This window comes from Lissotriton vulgaris, chromosome 8 (assembly GCF_964263255.1).
Source record: "Lissotriton vulgaris chromosome 8, aLisVul1.2, whole genome shotgun sequence".
NCBI classification, from domain to species: domain Eukaryota; kingdom Metazoa; phylum Chordata; class Amphibia; order Caudata; family Salamandridae; genus Lissotriton; species Lissotriton vulgaris.
Window position 1 is genome coordinate 128912720 of NC_141696.1, and position 18391 is coordinate 128931110.

The 18391-nt window shown below is 46.9% G+C and overlaps 1 protein-coding gene across 1 annotated transcript in view; it reads right to left on the reverse strand.

The window, feature by feature from the left end:
• The window catches only part of XRRA1 (X-ray radiation resistance associated 1), a 364268-nt gene that overhangs the window by 221704 nt on the left and 124173 nt on the right, over positions 1-18391 (reverse strand). The window contains exon 9 of the mRNA XM_086933240.1: positions 16701-16966. Within this exon, the coding sequence (XP_086789366.1) occupies positions 16701-16966 (266 nt within the window). The remainder of the gene's footprint in view (positions 1-16700; positions 16967-18391) is intronic.

An 18391-nucleotide genomic window follows, 5' to 3' on the forward strand; every position in this document is an offset into this window, starting at 1 on the left:
TGGGTGATCCCCTTTACAACCTCTTCCTCCTTAGGGAAAAGATAGCTTTGAAATGTTGGTTTATTTTTATTTTTTGCGGGCTGTTGGGTGGGATGGGAGGTGCTCTTTACCCGGCGGGTTGGGGTTGCCGGTGTGGGTGGGCGAAGGTTCTGACAACTCATGGTCATAGTTACAGTAACTTTGAAGTGGAATTGGGACGAGAGGATAGACTGGGATTTGGGATTTTTAGATGCACCGATGGCGTGGTTTATTGTATGTACCTCTATGTCACACTTGTACAATGCACATTTCCGCACTTGTTGAGATGGGTGATGTAGTGGAAGCACAACCTCTCCAACAACTGCAACTGATTTTGTGGAATGTCCATGGGCTCAACAACCCGAGGAAGAAGAGACAGATTCTGGGTTACTTAGATAGGCCGGGAGTGTCCATCGCCATGCTCCAAGAAACGCATTTAATGTTGGGAAATCCTCCGCTGTTTGCGTCCCGCTGGGCCTCCAGCAGAGTGTTCTCATCATACACCAACTACCCTAGAGGGATAACAATCCTGGTTCGACGTGGAGTGCACTTCACTCTTGATGGAACTGAAATTGACTCGAATGGCAGGTTCTGCATGCCATGGGGAAGACTTTACTTACACACAGTTCTTTTTGCATGTTACTATGGGCCTAATACGGATGACCCATCCACACTCCTTACGCTATGGGGTAAAGTTCAGTCGTTGGGGATTGCTCATGTTGTCTTAGGAGGGGATTTCAACACTGCACTTTGTCCTAACATTGATAGATCCCACCCACAGGCGACACACTACACGCACACTCAGCGAGCCATCTCGGATATTGTCGAAGAATATCGCCTGATAGACGTTTGGATACACATTCACCCCACGCACACACAGGGCACTCGCTATTCAGCGGTACACTCCACCTGGGCGCAACTAGACTACATATTCTGTACTGCGGGGCTCTCCTCATGGTTAGTTAGAGCATCTCACCTTGCTCGTACATTCTCCGACCACTCCCCGGTATTAGTGACGCTGCGTGTCCCACTGGATGTCTCCCCTTACTTAAATTGGCGCCTTAACCCTGCCTACCTGACCGACTCGGCCTTCAAGGCGGAACTAGAACAGGACATAAAAGATTTCTTTGATCGCAACATATCCTCGGTGTCCAGCATAACAACAGTCTGGGAGTCTTTTAAGGTTACCGTCAGGGGAAGGTGCATTGCTAAAGGGGCAGAGTCCTCAAATCCATGCGTGATGAGTTGCGTAAACTTGAATTAGAGCTGAAGCAACTCGAAAAAGACACAGACAGTACCACACACACCCATGCAGCCAAAGCTCAACTCCGTGAGAAACTTAATGAGTATACAGAACTATCAGAAAAAGAATGTAAGGTCCTAGGGAAGCCACACACAGCACGCAGATATGGTGAGGGAGACAGGCCAGGCAGGGCACTTCCATCCGCTGTTAATCCCCCTAGATACATAACTATATCACTACACTGCTTGACGAACACAATACACCCCAGCGTAGTTTACCGGACCAACTTAGGATACTCGTTGAATATTACTCCACACTCTACACCTCCCAAAGATCCACTCCAATAAACTTAAAGACCTATCTAGACGACACTGCACTTGCATGGCTAGGCCCATCCCAACAAAAATTCCTACATCACGTACTTGAATTGGAGGAAATCACAGACGCTATAATGTCCATGAAATCGGATAAATCTCCGGGTTCAGATGGTCTGCCAATTGACTTTTACAAGACCTACATGCACATTTTGGCCCCGATATTACAAGTGTATTACACGGCTCTAGAGGAGGGTATCCTACCGACCACTATGCGGGAGGCCCTTATTGCATCGCTGCTGAAGCCGGGCAAGCCGCCGGAATCTTGCGACTCATACAGACCCCTTTCCCTACTAAACTCGGATATAAAAATTCTAGCGAAAGTGCTTGAATCGCGCCTTAATCTGCTGATGGAACGGCTGGTGTTACCGGATCAAGCGGGCTTTGTCCCGAATCGCGCGACTTCCCATAATTTGCGCACACTTCAGGCAGTGATACAGGACATAACCCCCACATGTGAAGCGGCCGCCGTTTTTCTAGATGCCACAAAGGCTTTCGATTCGCTAGAGTGGGATTATCTACTTGCGCTGCTCGAATGGATGGGGTTCCCTTTTAGTTTTTTGGACTGGATTCGGCTACTATATTGTCAGCCACTGGCTTCTGTGCTGCTGAATGGCTCCCGCTCTCCCCCCTTCGAGATTCACCGCGGAACACAGCAGGGGTGCCCGCTGTCCCCTTATTTGCAATGGCGATCGAACCCTTAGCGGCCAAACTGTGCCAGCACCACAATCACCGCTCCCTCATATATCCGGAGAAACAATTGCTTTTAGCTTTGTACGCCGACGATATGACCCTTAACGTCCATAAACCTCAGGAGAACCTTAAACCTTTGCTACGCGAGATTACCAAATTCAGCGGTTTCGCAGGGATACAAATAAACTGGTCGAAATCAGCCATGTTCCCACTGACTGATATCACCATGCAATTCCCCCTTGATGATCCTCTAATCTGGGAGGCAGAGGAGATCAAATACCTAGGCATCAACGTGACTAGGCACCATGATACTCTTATCTGAGCTAATTACGGTACAGTCTTGGACAAGCTGACTGAGAAAGTCACCAGGTGGATCCATCTCCCACTATCAATGGCAGGGCGCATTTCCCTGATCAAAATGGTAGTGTTACCTAAACTACTGTATCTTTTCACTAATATTCCGTATAACCCGGGTTTCCATTTTTTCCGTACACTTAACTCACAAATGTTGAGACTTATATGGGGTGGCAAACAACCTCGAATTGGCATTAAAACACTAATGCTCCCCTACCACCAGGGAGGATTCGACGTTCCCAATTTCCGGCGATACTATGATTGCGCGCAATCCCACTTTGCTGCATACTGGCTATACCCCCCCCCCCCCTTCATGGCACATCTGGCAGTCGAGGATGGCTACATGAGGCCAACGCACCCATCGGGCTACCACTACTCGGATTCCAAGATTGTAGACCGTGATCCCACTACGGTTGACTCTACGGTGCTTGCTTGGAGCCGCTTAGCGGACGCTATGGGAATGCCGTTCCTATACTCACCACTTATCACACTAGCACACGACCCACGACTCCGTATCACTTGCGAAGAAATAGGCTGTAAAATGCTCACAAGGTTGGCACTCCACACATGGGGTGACCTGTATCTTCATGGCAGTTTCCGAGCATCAGCACAATTCTTTGGAGATAACTCCCCCTCAGTCATGGATACGTTTCTCTATGTGCGTCTAAGGCAGAATGTAAAGGCGGTCACCCCCGCCTTCCCGGACGAACCGGACACAGTACTGCCCCTCCATTCTTTACTCCAATCAGACACACCGAAACATGTTGTCTATGCTCTATAAGCACACACAGACAACTCCATCCCCACCCTCCCTTAGAGCAAGACGTGACTGGGACTGTGACCTAGATGCCCAAATGTCGGATGAACAATGGGAAGAGAGCTGCGCACACACTACAGCAGTGACAGGTAGCACTCGCCTCAGACTAGTACACTATAAATTCTTGCACAGGCTTTATTATACAGCGGCCAAACTGCACCGCTTCCGACTCCGGGACGATGACCGGTGTATGCGTTGTAGGGCCGAGGGAGCGGATTTTTTCCATCTCGCGTGGACGTGCCACGGCGTGGCGGCTTACTGGGAGGAAGTCTTTGCGGCTATGTCGGACATGGTCGGGGTGAGTGTATCACCCTGCCCGAAAGTCGCATTGCTGGGGCAAACATGCCCCACGTTGCAGGCACACCGTAAATGTTTCGCTTTGGGCATTCTCCTCGCGAAGCGGCAGGTGGCATGCTGCTGGGGATGCGGACGAGCACCCAAGTTAAAAGACTGGCGGACTACAATGACCACATGGCAAGATCAACTGCACAATTATGCAGAGCTTCTCCCCCATAAATCGAGGCCCAAGGACGTGTGGGGTCCGCTTACTGCATACCTTCTCCGTTTAGCCACTACACAGCCAGAAGCAGACGCGCCAGGCCAGGGGGCGGCCTCTGCAGTACCGCACACTGCACCTCATACCTAATACATAGCGCTTGCGGAATACATACCAGTCTGTATGCCATATCCGGCGCGCGTAATGCTAACTACACTCCTACATGTTGGTCCTCCTGTGCTATATTCAGTATTGTCCACAGTGCCCATATGGTATCGGAAACCTGCACTTCATTTCCAATCTATAGGTTGAAAGCATGACGAATCACGATGCCCCACATTGTCTAGCTAGTTCATATGCCCCATCCACGCAACCCAACGAGTGTAGATTTACCATAACATACTACTGGCCACGTTTCGTCTTCTCATTACCTAGTCCTCAGTCACACCTTCCCGATCCTCCTCCTCCCCGAGCTACAGGGTTTCTCCACTGGGTATAGTAGAATCAGTGTAGGGCCCTCATAGCCAAGACATGATTAATGCTGCGGGTTCGGCCTTGCGCCTAGAAACCTACCCTCCTTTCCTTCAAATATGCGTCGGGGTGGGTACATGGAGGGAAGTAATGTCACGCTAGACCCACCAGGTTGTCGGAACACATAGTTAAGTTGAAGTTGAATGTTGATAATAAAAAAAACAAAATATCGGAAACCTCATGCATTCTCTGCTCTATGTACGTTGTCATCTCCATTGTTACTGAATGCTGCCTCACACAGCTCCCTATAGTCCTTAACGCGGCCGGCCCTGATGGGTTGTAGGCGGCTTGCTGTGTCAGAAATGAGCCCCCTCAATGAACAATTTGTATTACGGAAATTGTGGTAGCTGCCGGCCTGACTTTGCAGGATGTAGGCGAAACAGCTGTGTAATTTATAAATGCCTCAATAAAGGTTTTCACAAAAAAAAAGCACATGCGGACGATGCCGTATTGATGGCGAGAACTGGGAGGGGGCTCCAGCATCTTATAACTGCATTTTCAACTTTTATGGCATCATTAGATTTAAAGGTTAACCAGAGCAAATCTTTTATTATCATTGCGAGGGGAACAGGACAGACCTCCTTCTTTTTTTATGGACTCCGGTAAGGCTGAGGTGGTGGACTCGTTCCCCTATTTAGGAGTCCTTTTTGATAGAAATCAATCATGGTCTAAATTATCAGAGGGAAGAGCATTGGGCATGCAGAGAAACCTTATGGCACTGAAAACATTCACTAAAAGGCTGGGAGTTAGACCGTTCACAATGAAAATGGCTGGTATGTGCTTCAGGCTGTTAAAAATGATGAGGAATTTCCTTCCATTGCTGCCACTGTCCCATAGAAAGACAGTGGTCCAGGCCTTGATAATGTCTAGGCTGGACTATGCGAATGTGCTCTATTTAGATACCCCCAAGTACTTATTGAACCGTCTTCAGGTTGTTCAGAATTAAGCCGACAGAGCAATTTCTATAGTCGGGCCTAGAACACACATGAGGAATCACCTGAGATCACTTCATTGGTTATCAGTAAAAAACAGAGTTGATTTTAAATCTCTGGTGTTGGTCTACAAGGCGTTGCATAACAGTGGGGCACAGTATATTAGAAAAAGAATTATGCCTTATATTCCAGCTAGGAATTTGAGGTCATCAACCCAATATTTGCAGCTAATGCCTAAATTCTGTAGGGCAAGGAAGGGTGGACGCTCCTTTCAGGTGGTAGTGAGTAGCTTATGGAACTCGCTGCCTTTATCTTTGAGACAAGAAGCAGAGCTCCTGAGCTTCAGACGCCAACTCAAGACCTGGCTGTTCCATCAATAATGAGATCTATGTATGAGTGGGAGTTAACTGTGTCTCTCTTCCCAGGGTCTTTTCTTTTTCTTTTCCTTAGCGCCGGGACACTCTTCGGAGTAGCCGTGCGCTTGTACAAATGCCCCATAACATTAACATTTATCATGCCAAAACTAAGGTGGCAGCAGTATGTGGTGCAGCAATTTGGGGGAGGCTCCTTGTGATACTCTGCAGGCCATAGAGAACAAATGTTTAAAGTCCTTTACTTCTGTTCCACAGTCATACTCAAACTATGTTTTACACATGGAACTGGCTTTACCATACATCATTGACACAATTAAAATGGCACCACTCCTACTGTGGCACTCTATCTGGCGAAGGGTGACAGTCCCCCTCATACAAAATTTGATAACAATTATTTCAAAGTCAGACAATTATAGTAGGGTTAAGTGGCTACAGTTTTTGGAGTCGGAATTATCTGATATTGGTTCAAGCTGCCTTTTTAAAGACCCCTCTACTTGTAAATTCATATCTAAGCAAAAACTGGCAGAGATATTCATTTTGAGGGCTCAATATCCGAGAAAGGAAAAAAACTCCCACACCCAGACGGCTCGTCTGTATGAATTAACACCTGTGCTGATGGAGGGAAGTTTTTTGTTACCTGCGGATGTCACATTCTCACACCACAAATATATATTACTGAGATTTCGCTTAAATATGATCCCATTGATGATAGGATTTCCAGGGAAGCAATACAAACATTCGGATCTCTCAGTATGTCCTTGTGACAACAAGTCCCCACAAAATGATCTCCATGTTTTTTTGTGGTTTTTATTGTCAAGAACGATACAAATTTATTGTACCAATTTGTAAGAGTCACAACTTTAAATTTTGCGTTGTAGCTCTGTTTTTCCTTAAATCCTTGCAGAATTCTTATATTTGTTTTTCTCTAGCCTCATTTCTCTGGGCATGTCTGAAAAAGAGAAAGCAGTTGGGCCCTTTAAGATACAGCAGGATGGCTCATCATGTTTTTATTGTGTACATATTGATGAATTCGTTTTTAAGATATAATTAATTTTTGCATCATTTTCATACTTGGGTTTATGATCATTTGTATTCACCCCCAGTCATAGATCTTGGTTTAATCCATCATTATTTTGCTCACCACACCACCCCAGTTCAGACATATGCAAATCAGTCTTGACCCTGTGCCTCATGGGAACAGTCCAGCCCGAACTGCCAAGCCATGTCTTCCCTGGACCGGAATCAAGCATCCTAGGACCGGTTTCTGGCTATCAGCCCTCATCAGCCAGGATAGATTGATCCAATGGCCTAGTTAGCGAGGGACCCACGTCTGAGCATACCCATCCCACTCGGGGTGACAAATGCAAATGCAATTGTTTGCTACACAAACTATAATCTGCGCTTACACCATCAAAACCATATATTTCTGTCATAAAGTGAAATTTGTTTATGATTGTCAGCTAAAAAACACTGACATTCATCGGTTACGGTTAACCGTCACTTGCCACAATGCACTGCTTACAACCACACAGAGGATGACAAAGATGACATTGCAAATGACATCACATACCTCACCATTTCCATTTCCATAACGATGCCACACCTACAGATATGAAATAGTTTGTTTACATACTGACAGTGCATAGCATACTTCAATGTTAAATATTATTACCTCATGCTTCTGCCTTCTGCTAGGTCCTGCTCTCATCAGGACTGGGAACCCTAAGCAGCCTCAGCAATTTTGTCGGACCCCCCCTCCCCCCACCTCCCCTTGGGAGGGGGCGGGGTCTGGGTGCAGTGTGAAGCACTGCTGTTTTTGTTACTGGGGGCCGATATTGTTGCACTGCTGCAAACCCAGTCCTCCACCCTTCCAATCTTATGGGGAAATGCCCGATGCCCGATGCCCGCTGCGGTCAGTCCAGCCTTGGCACTCAGCCCCTGTTCCTCTAAGCCCACTGCAAACAACCTTTGGCTTTGAGCAGCAGACTCTTGGCTCAACGTCTGGCCTGTGACTAAACCGTGAGCAAGCCCCAGGCCACCGAGTTCACTGTGCAGGGCCTCAAGCCATGTGTGGGGGGCTCGAAGTCCAGCCAAAGCCTTCAAGAGGGGTCTGCACCAGACCTGCTCCCTAGTGCCGGGTGCAAATGGCCATAGGTTCTGGCCATAGGCCTGGTGTGCAGAAAAGCTCTGCGCCAGGCCGTGTGGTCAAGCACACTGTTCACAGCTGTGGGCTCAGTGGTGTAACGAAACAAGAGGGTCCCACTCCTGCTAGATCTGCTAAGGGGCCCCATGCAATGTATTTCCCCCTCTTATCTCCATAAATTCTGGCTATACATAGCACTCAGCTGCAGCAGAAGTGTGTATTATGAAGCACTGCATAAAATCAAGATGTTTGGTTGATTTTGAAAGAAGGATTTAGGAGCATGATTGTAAGTCACTTACCACACAGAAATGTGAAGTCCAAAAAAGTGATTTTTACATTTTAGAAGCCGAGAATTAAACCATATTTTTAAAAATGTTCATTGATCATTACTTTTTTGATTAAGACATTTGGGGCCAGATGTAGGAAGCCAAATACCGGTCGGTAATGGACTAAAATCGGTAAAATTGGCCGTTACCGACTGGTATAGCGAGAAAGAGATGTAGGTGACAAAAAAATACCGAATCAGTAAATATGAATCGGAAAAATACCGACTCAGTATTTACCGAGTACATAATTACGATTCGTAATTTACCGATACGAAAATTACCGAGTCCTTATTCACCGAATCGGTAAAAAAGAAATCGGAAAACATGGCCATCGAGATGTAGGAAAGGCCAAAAATACCGAATTAATTGAAATTCGGTATTTAAGAGTCAGTATTTACCATGGACTGAAAGCTGGTGGTAACCATGTGCATGCTATAAAAAAGGGCCCAAAATGCAACAGTGTTGTCAAAATGGCGGCACTCTATGTGATTGCGAGGAGGCGAAGGCTACAGGCTGCAGGTCTGAGGGTATGGCAAAGGGAGGAGCAGGTGTACAGGCAGAGGATCACTCTGTTCCAATTGACTGAGCCTGAGATACTCCAGAGGTACAGGCTGCACCCCACTACCATCATAGACCTAATAAGGGACCTCCACCCATACCTGGATCATCCAACACCCAGGGCCCACGCCATCCCGACCCATGTCCAGGTGCTGTGTAGCATACACCTGCTTGCCTCTGGGAGCTACCGGAGTGTGATAGCTGCAGTACGAGGTGGATCCCAGAGCTGTCTGTCCCGTTTTATCAGGAAGTTCCTGGATGTCATGACTCAGAGAATGGGACATTACATATAGTTCCCCGACACACCTGTGGAACTTGCCAAAACTAAAACAGACTTCTATGGACTGGCACACTTCCCGCATGTGATAGGCTGCATTAATGGCACCCGCATTCCCCTGTGCCCACCTGCAGCCACCAAACACATATACAGAAACCGTAAGTCTACGCACTCCATCAACGTGCAGGTGATATGCAATGCAGGGAACATCATCACCGACATAGTTGCCAAATTCCCAGGGAGCACGCACGACTCCTACATATTCCAGAACAGCGGAATATACACACGGCTACTGAATGGAGATTTTGGAGATGGATATCTGCTAAGTAAAGATGTTGTACACACCCTGAAATGTATCTCAGCTAAATGTGAAATGTGAATATAACTCATGTACCTCTCGTTCTCTCCCAGGTGACAGTGCATATGCCCTGCGTTCCTTTGTGCTGACACCGTACCTCAACCCAACCAACAGAGCAGAAAGGCGATACAATGTGGCACACAGGTCCACCCGCAACGTAGTGGAGAGAATCTTTGGACTCCTGAAGAGCAGGTTCCGTTGCCTCCACAAAAGTGGAGGTGCGCAACAGTACACCCCCATCCTGTGTTGCAAAAAAATAGTCACCTGTGCCATTTTGCACAATCTTGCTACCAAGGAAGGCACAGAGGTGGAGTTGACACATCATGAGAACATAGATGACGACCAAGAACATGCAGAGCCCCAGGCAACAGGACCAGCCGCACTAGATGGTAGATTGAGACGGACAGAAATAACACGACGATATTTCTAGGTAAAGTATGACACATACACAGGTATACTTCATGACATGAGTAGTTTAATCAGCACCACATCATCATTGTCACTTCTGAAGAGGATCCATCAATGTACGTCAATGTCACTGGCTGCACATTCTCAGTTTCCGTCACTGTGTGCAGTTGAGTCTGTCTCCCACATAGGTCAGTGCTTGCGTCCTCACACTACATTGCGGGATTTTGGTGCCTGTCCTTCAGATTCTATGCTGGTGCCTGACTCCGCATGGCTGTGCCTGCTGCTCCTGCGCACCTCCGGTACAGGTGTACTGGAGCCACTCCTGCTGGTTGACCCCTCAGTCTCCTCCACACCCGTGTCACCAGCATTGCCTGTGTTGGAGTTCAACATCTGCTCCATCGCAGAGGTCACTCTACCCATGCCCCGTGTTAAGTCTGTGCAGCAGTGCACTATTGCTTCCTGCATTGAAATGGAGCGTCTGCAGAGGAGTGCTGTATTGGTTGCGAACCTACTCTTGGCCTTTGTCTGTTGGCGCATGTACTGTCGTTCCCTGGCACGCTGGAGATGATCCCTGTCCAACTTGTCTGAGAGAACTCCCATGTATGTTGAGATGTCTGTGATCCCTTGTGCAATCTGCTCCAGGCTAGATGGCATTTGGCTTATGCCCTTGTCCATGTTGGACATTTTGGTGTTCATACAGCGAACCTGCCTATACATGGCTTGCAGTGATTTGGCCTGCTGGCGCTGTACTTTCACCATTGTGCCCTCCAGGCCACAGAAGACGCTCTCCCCTTCCTGGCCCTCCTCACCCTCACGTACCCTCCTGCCTAGGACACTGGTGCGCGCAGCGCCTGCTGCAATCGGTGGTCTTGGCCTGTCATCCACTGGTGCACTCTTTTGGGGGACATCTTCCTCATCCTCTGATTCAGAGGTCTGCAGGATCCTCTGCGGGGGCTCCGCATGGCTACTTTCCCCTCCTGGCATGGGCCCTCTGGACATTGCACTGGGTGTGTTTGTGAGGTCAGGAGATCCAAACAACAGAGGGGACATTGGGACAGGTGTAGTGGGTGGGTCTGGAGATGAGGGCTCCTGGGTGGGAGCGTTTCCTCCTTCTCCTGCGCTGTGACAACTTTTCCTCTTTTCTTTCTCCCCTCTTTTAGTTGGTGCTGCCCTCTCCTCCCTCGGCGGTGCTGAACTGCGTGACGACTCTCCTGTGGAATCAAATTGACATAGGGTCAATGTTTTTGTTTGTCTGTGTGTGGTTCTTAATTAAATAGTCTGCACACCTTTGCACATCCACATTGCTTGTTTGGTGATGTGTGTGGCATGCCTTGCTGAGTCATGTGTGGTGTACTTTGCATCTATGTATACATGACTACGTCTACCATGATGGCTGCTTTCGCTGTGCTATCCAGGTCTCCTATCCCATGGATGCATTCTGGCTCCATGGTGGTTTCCACTAGCTCCTCTATTGGTGTCAGTTTTGGTGCTTTGCTCCTGCCACCTCCAGTCACACCAGCATCCTTTTTCTGTGCAACAATTTTCTTCTTCGTCACGATGCGCAGGTCATACCACCTCTTTTTGATATCCTCAATCTCCCGGTGGGTGACACCAATGGCATTGACTTTGGCCTGAATAGCTATCCAAATGTTCCTCTTCACAGTCTCTGCAACATGCAGAGACTGTCTCCCAAATATTTGGCTGTAGTGGCTTACTATTTCATCCACAGCCACCTGTAGTTCCTCTGGGCTGAACTTTATATTCCTTTTCCTCTCACCACCATCCTTTTGGCCTTCTTGTGCCTCCATTCTGTCACTCTGCTTGCCTGTGGATGCTCTGCTCTGAAGAATTGTTTGTTCTGTTGGTTTCCACCTGCATGGGTGTGGCCACTCCCAGGTACTGGGGTGGGGTGCTTCACTCTCATTGGTTGGATTCACAGGGCCTTGGTTGTGGGGTGTGTAGGCTGTCCCTGATTGGTTGGCAGGCTTACATGGCGTGTTTCAAACTCCTGATTCGGTAATTACCGAATCAGTAATTACCGAATCGGTAAAATCCGAATAGGATTTTTCCGATTCGGTGAATCCCATTCATTCCTATGGGCCATGTGGCCCATAGGGATGCTTGGGTTTCACCGACTCGGAATTTACCGACTCGGATTATTCCGATTCGGTAATTACCAATTTGGGTTACCGAGTCATACCGATTCGGTAACTTTTACCGATTTTTTACCCACATACCATTTACCGATTCAGGAATACCGATTCGGTATGAGTCGGTATTTATGAATCGGTAAATGGAAATTACCTACATCTGGCCCTTAGACCCTAATTACAAGTTGGGCGGTTAATTTCGTCCTGAAATCTTTATTCAGTGAACACCAATGGAGGGGACTAAATTAAAGCAAGCCTTGCATCATGCCCTCCGTGCTTATCGTTCAGCTCCTTACTCCACAACTGGGGAAAGTCCTGCCACCTTGCTATTTGGGAGAGCCATTAAACCAACCTGCTGCAATGGACAGTAGCCTGCTCCATGAGTGCTGATAAAGTTTGTGTCACTAACACTTTTCGAATAGGGAAAAATGAAGACATATACTGATTAGTGTCGGAGGGCACAAGACACAGTGTTCAGTTAAGGTGATTTAGTCCTGGTCAAGCAGAAGCAAAAGCGGAAAACATACACTCTACTTGCTGACAATCCTCTGAGGATTGTGATGTGCAAAGGACCACTGGTGACGGCCCATCGTCCTAGACAGTCCATCACATGGGACTCGTCACATTTTGAGTACCTACCTCTGCGATCATCAGCTCCTGTACTTATCAATGAGGCCATCCCACCTAACAATCCAGATTAAGCATCAGAACCTGTATCATCGGTGCATGAACAGAGTGCATCTCAACCGCTTCCTGCCACTTGATCTGCCCGACTAGTGAGAGCGCCTCGAGTACTTATCAAAGAAATACAATGTAATTGTTGTTTGCACTTTTTCAATAACACGGGGGGTGTAGTGTTGTTAGACTATGTGTCCTAGGACCCTTGTTGTTCTGGGCGGACTCAACAGAGTAAGTATATAACTGGCTGGGAGGTGTTAAGGTGTTCTGGTGTGCTTATTAACGGGTATGACAATCAGAGAACAGTGTGTGATTGTATGAAGAGGAATAAAGATGTACAATCCAGAGGTCTGTGTGTGGCGTATTCATGTGCATGCTTCCGGGCTGGGAGGATGCTATAGTAGCTATGACTTATCTTTTGTTAGCCTCATAGTAGCCTCTCCAGTCTCCTTAGAGAACTCCTTTACCTCCTGCTGCACTCCCTCATTGTCCCAGCCCCATCATACAGGGAGTTTACAGACTTGAACACAGGAGCTGCTCCTCCCACCATCAGATCCTGCTCAGGGTAATACTGTTACAGGGGGGATGGAAGGGCAGGGACATGAGGCTGGCTGAGGTGGTACAAGAACTGCTCACTGAACTCCCAGGACAAGATGCAGGTTCTCAGCTTTCAGTCAGCCTCCAGACTCCAGCACTCGTGGGGAATTGAAAGAAGTTGTTTTGCCAAAGGGGAGGGGTGGGGAAGGTATAACCTCTATTCTCTGTTTCAGGCACTGCTGTAAAAGATGAGATCAGATCGTCCCTTCAGTAATCTTCTTGGTGACAAACACTGCAGGCAAGGGAGAATTAAACAGCAATTCTGCCTGCTGTACATCTTCCTTTTCATCTATCCAGTGGCAGTGCTGGAACTTATAAAAGTACTGGTGATGGGTACACTTTAAAATCTGTGGGTTTGTCTAATGGGGCTCAACATCTGATCTCACCTACACCCAGATGCAAGATTCAGAGAGGAAGGGGCAATCCTACTTTATTTCCTCAGCAGTATCTGCTACACAGCTTACATTCTGCAATTTTCGGCCCTCTTTATTTGCTCAGAGATGACAACCTGGAGCCTTGTTGTCTGCGCTCTCGAGTTTCCTAGGTCCATTTGTGAAAACCTTAGCTAGTACAGGTTTTTTCTTTGCATTTTGGGAATTGTAGTTCTGACTTTACGATGGTATAATGAAAATTACAAATCCCAGAATGATAAACCAAAACAGTGGACTAGCTCAAACTGCTCATACACAGACCAGGCAAATTGGACAATTCTGCTGTACACATCGCACCCCCATAAACTTTGAAGTTGGGAGGTGAATTTATGTTATGCACCAAGGTGTTGAAGCAGAGGTGCTGCAGATGGCAGGGGGAATGCAGAGGTTGCAGCGATACCAGGCCACCCCTTCTTGTTTACTGCATTGAGTCCATAAAGGTGTCAGAAATAAAATGCAGCCTTGTGCTCGCATGCATGGGCCCCAATGGTTCAATAGAGAAGCGTCTTTCTGAAATACCCAAACTTCCCAGCCTTTGGGCAGTATTACTAGCAGGCCTGGCTCCAGGATTCAAGAACTGGGAGGGCCATGAAGCAGCATGGGTGGGCCGTGAAGATGAATGGGGTTGCCTAATGTCTCCCACCTGTTTGAGAGCTGGCTTTGGACATGCAGGATGGACTTGTAGGGGTATGAGTAGCATACTCTATCTACTGTTGGGGTTGTCCTACTAGTATTGTGTGGGCGTGTAACTATGCGCTTTATCTTGTTTGCTCTCTCTGCCACACCCTCTGCGCCCTGTTCTCAAGCCCATCTCATCCTCTGCTTCCTCTCACTTAATCATCTTCTCTCTCCACCTCACCCTCCTCTTTCTCTGCTCACCGTTTTTCAACTTTCATTTAGATAATACCCAATGTAAAGATTCTCAATGCCTTTTGGAAACCTTGAGTGGCTGTGGTTTCACACAATTAGTCAAAAAGCCCACCCTTATAGCGGGGCATATCCTGGACGGTGTCTTCTCTAATGACCCTCGTATAAGGGTGGTGGAACCTATCCCCCTAGCTTGGTCTGACCACTTTACCATCCCTTTTGATTTACACTTCATGGCATCAGCGAAGGCCCTTTCTGGCAGCAGGACTTTAGAAGACAGGAGGAACTTTAGCCTCATCAACAAGGAGTCTCTTTCTGATCTCCTTAATAACATTGAGCTCTCTAAGTTTCACAATGTGAATTTGGCAGCTGCGGATCAATCACAACATCTATCGATAGCAATGGACACCCTGGCACCTCTTAGTAAACACTTTGTAGCTAGGAAAAAATCCTCTGCTCCCTAGTTTACGGAGAGACTCAGAAAGCTGAGGAAGGGTTGTCGTAAACAGAAGAGGCTCTGGCGCACAGACCTAGAACAGGAAGTAGGGAATTGGATAAACGTTGTCTAGATAATTATAAAACTGCTATCATGGAGGAGAAGAGACTATACTTTTCCAAGACCATTGAATCTTTGAAATCTTCCAGGGATCTTTTGAAGGTATTAAACTCCCTCACCTCTCCCAATGTCACTGACCCCTCAGAACTCCCCCTGGAACATTGAGATAACATTTCTGAATTTTTCCATACAAATATCTCAGACATTTATTCCCTGCTTGCAGTAGCCAACTCCATCGCGGGGTCGTCTGCTCGACCCTCTCCCCATCTTAATGATGCCTCATTCACGGAGGTGTCTACCAGCCTTCTTACTTTTCCTTGCTTGTCATATGAGGTGACTGATCGGTTTTTAGAACGGGTTAAATCGGGCTCCCCACTGAATAACTGCCCCCTCATGGTGCTAACAATTGGCTGTGAAGTCATCTTTCCCCTACTTACTTATGTCCTGAATGTTGCTATCTTAGAGGGGCAATATCCCACTCAGTGGAAGAGGCGGTAGTGAAGCCACTTTTAAAGAAACCTTCTCTGGATCCTGATGAACTGAAGAATTATCGGTCGATCTCCTTGCTCCCTGTTCCAGCTAAGATCCTGGAAACTCACTTGCACTTTCATCTCAGCACCTACCTAAAGGATCACCACCGACTTGATGGTTCTCAACATGGGTTTAGAAGTCACCATAGTACGGAAACAGCACTGACGGCTGTTTTTGACAACATTCGGACTCAAGTGGACGCAGGGCATACCACTCTCTTTGTTCTACTTGACCTCGCCGCCGCCATTGATACCCTGTCTCCTCACAGGCTGATTGATCGCCTTAGAGAGATAGGTATTGGGGGCTCGGCATTGGGGCTTTTTGCCTCCTTTCTCAGTGAGAGGGCACAGACAGTGAAGCTTGGTCAGTTCTACTCAGCCCCCAAACCCTTATTGTGCGGTGTTCCTCAGGGCTCCTCCCTGAGCCCAACTCTTTTCAATATCTATGTCACTCCTCTTGCTAAGGTTGTGAGATCCTTTGGGTTGGAGGTGCTGGAGGTGCAACAGTAACAGATATCCTGTCCGCCGAAATATAATTGTGACAGAGCAACTCCCAGCCAAGATCTAAATCAGCCCCGTAATCTTTGATAAGCAGCACTGATGCCTGCGAACATGTATAAAGGGCTCAGTTCCCTAAAATAAGTGTCAGTGGTGCTCACCGGCAACCACTAGCTCAAATTAAGTACTGCGGAATCACAACAAACATGCAACACAATCCAAACAAAAATAGGAAGGAGTACAAGAGGTAGTACTGTTGAGTCCACCCTTACACTGCTGCGTAGATGCCTGTCTGCATGATGTGTCTTTTTTGGTGTTTGTCTTAACCAGGTGTTGTACACCCTGGTGCATCTCACCTTTCTAAGGCAACATTTTAGGAAAACATTGTAACATGTTTCAGCATACCTGCATAGAACTTTACAGAACTATCATCATTTTAATGCCATGGTACAAAGGCACATCTACATTTTAATGCACAATGTGACACCTACCTGTACGATCTGGATCATCCTTATTCGATGACACTACATAACCAATTTCCTCTCCATCACTATGAATGTCTTCCTGCACTCCAGGTAAGTCTGTCTGTTGGTTGTTCTTTAACTGTGAATGAATCCTTGAAAGGGAGCGGGAGGACTCGTTCCGACTGGTGTTGACTCGCACCCAAGTTGGACTGGATATGTGTTGTTCATCTTCCATTTGATGCAGGTATGGGATCTCACAAATTCCATTTTTATCCAAATACAACTGCTTCAGTCTAAAACCACAAAAAACAAGTAAATCTAGCAGTGCAGTTGTTTGGTAGCTGATTCACTGACCCAGCCTTTCAATTTATTTTACTAACTTTGAGCTCATGCTCCATAACACCCACATGAATAGCTCCGCCCCCCAACATATGTTCTTTCCATTCACTCTTGTCCTTCAGTAGTCAAGAATCCCCCCAAAAACTGCAAAAGAAAATCAGACTTTTTTCATCAGGATGTCTGATTGAGCAATATATCGACTTGGCACCAATCATTTGGTAAAGGCATCAGGTCTAGTGATGACTGTCAGCCTATTAGCTTTGCCAGTGTTAAAGTGAAGTTATAGTTGGGTAAGGTACTAAGCTTTTAGCTTACATTAAAGATACTCTAGAAATTCACTGAAATAACACAAAGGGTAAAGTGACTTTATAGTTAGGGCTTGTAATAAAATAAAGGCTAACATTTGAAAAACACTGAAACAAGTTATAGTTCACTGAGCTAACGATAACTTGTACCCCTACACCATGCACTGCTCCTAACCTCACATTTTACATCACTCATGAAATGTTCTATGACATCACTGGTAACATCGCAAATAACTGAGAAAAAAGCCCTCTCGGCCAATCAGAATGTCCAATTTTGTTTCAATCTACGGTACCGCTGGACTATCACAGAACCAACTGTTAGAAATGGGATTTCTGGTTGGCTAAGGCTTGCGCCAAAGCCAGGCAGAAACCACCACTCTAGTCAGGGCAAGGGAGTTACACGCTGAAGATAAACCTTGCTCACCCCCATGGTAGCTTGGCACGAGCAGTCAGGCTTATCCCAGAGGCAATGTGTAAAGAGTTTGTGCAACATACACACAGCAGCAACACACTAGGCACACCACAAAAGAAACTCCACACAAGGTTATATATAATAATAGCCTTTGTATTATCCAAAACACATTAGAATAGTAATCACATCAAATTCACTATGCCAACTGGCACTAGGCAATATTTACAGGGGATTATATACATGACAGGGCCAATTGGGCGACTGTCAGAACCATCACAAAGCACAAGTAGTAAATGTTGAACATAACCAGTAATTACTGGCAAAATACTGTACTCCGCATTATATCCTGCAACATAATTCACATTATGCAATCAGCATCACATTAGGAGTAAAGCACATTATGCGCCAACCTCATAAGCACAGACAGATTATGCAATAATAGCCTAGCATAAACACTCTAACAATCCCAGTAGGCATAACATCAGGGCCTTGTGCCCTACCAACACTGGTACCCACCGTGACCCCAGGCCAACTGGCCTCTCTCTGGGGCCCAATGCCCTTGTGTCCAGAGTTTCAGGGCTTGGCTGCCAAAGCAGCAAAATCAAAGTGCACACAATGTGCTGGGGCAGGGCAGGAGTGTATCTCACTCCTTTCTTATCTTG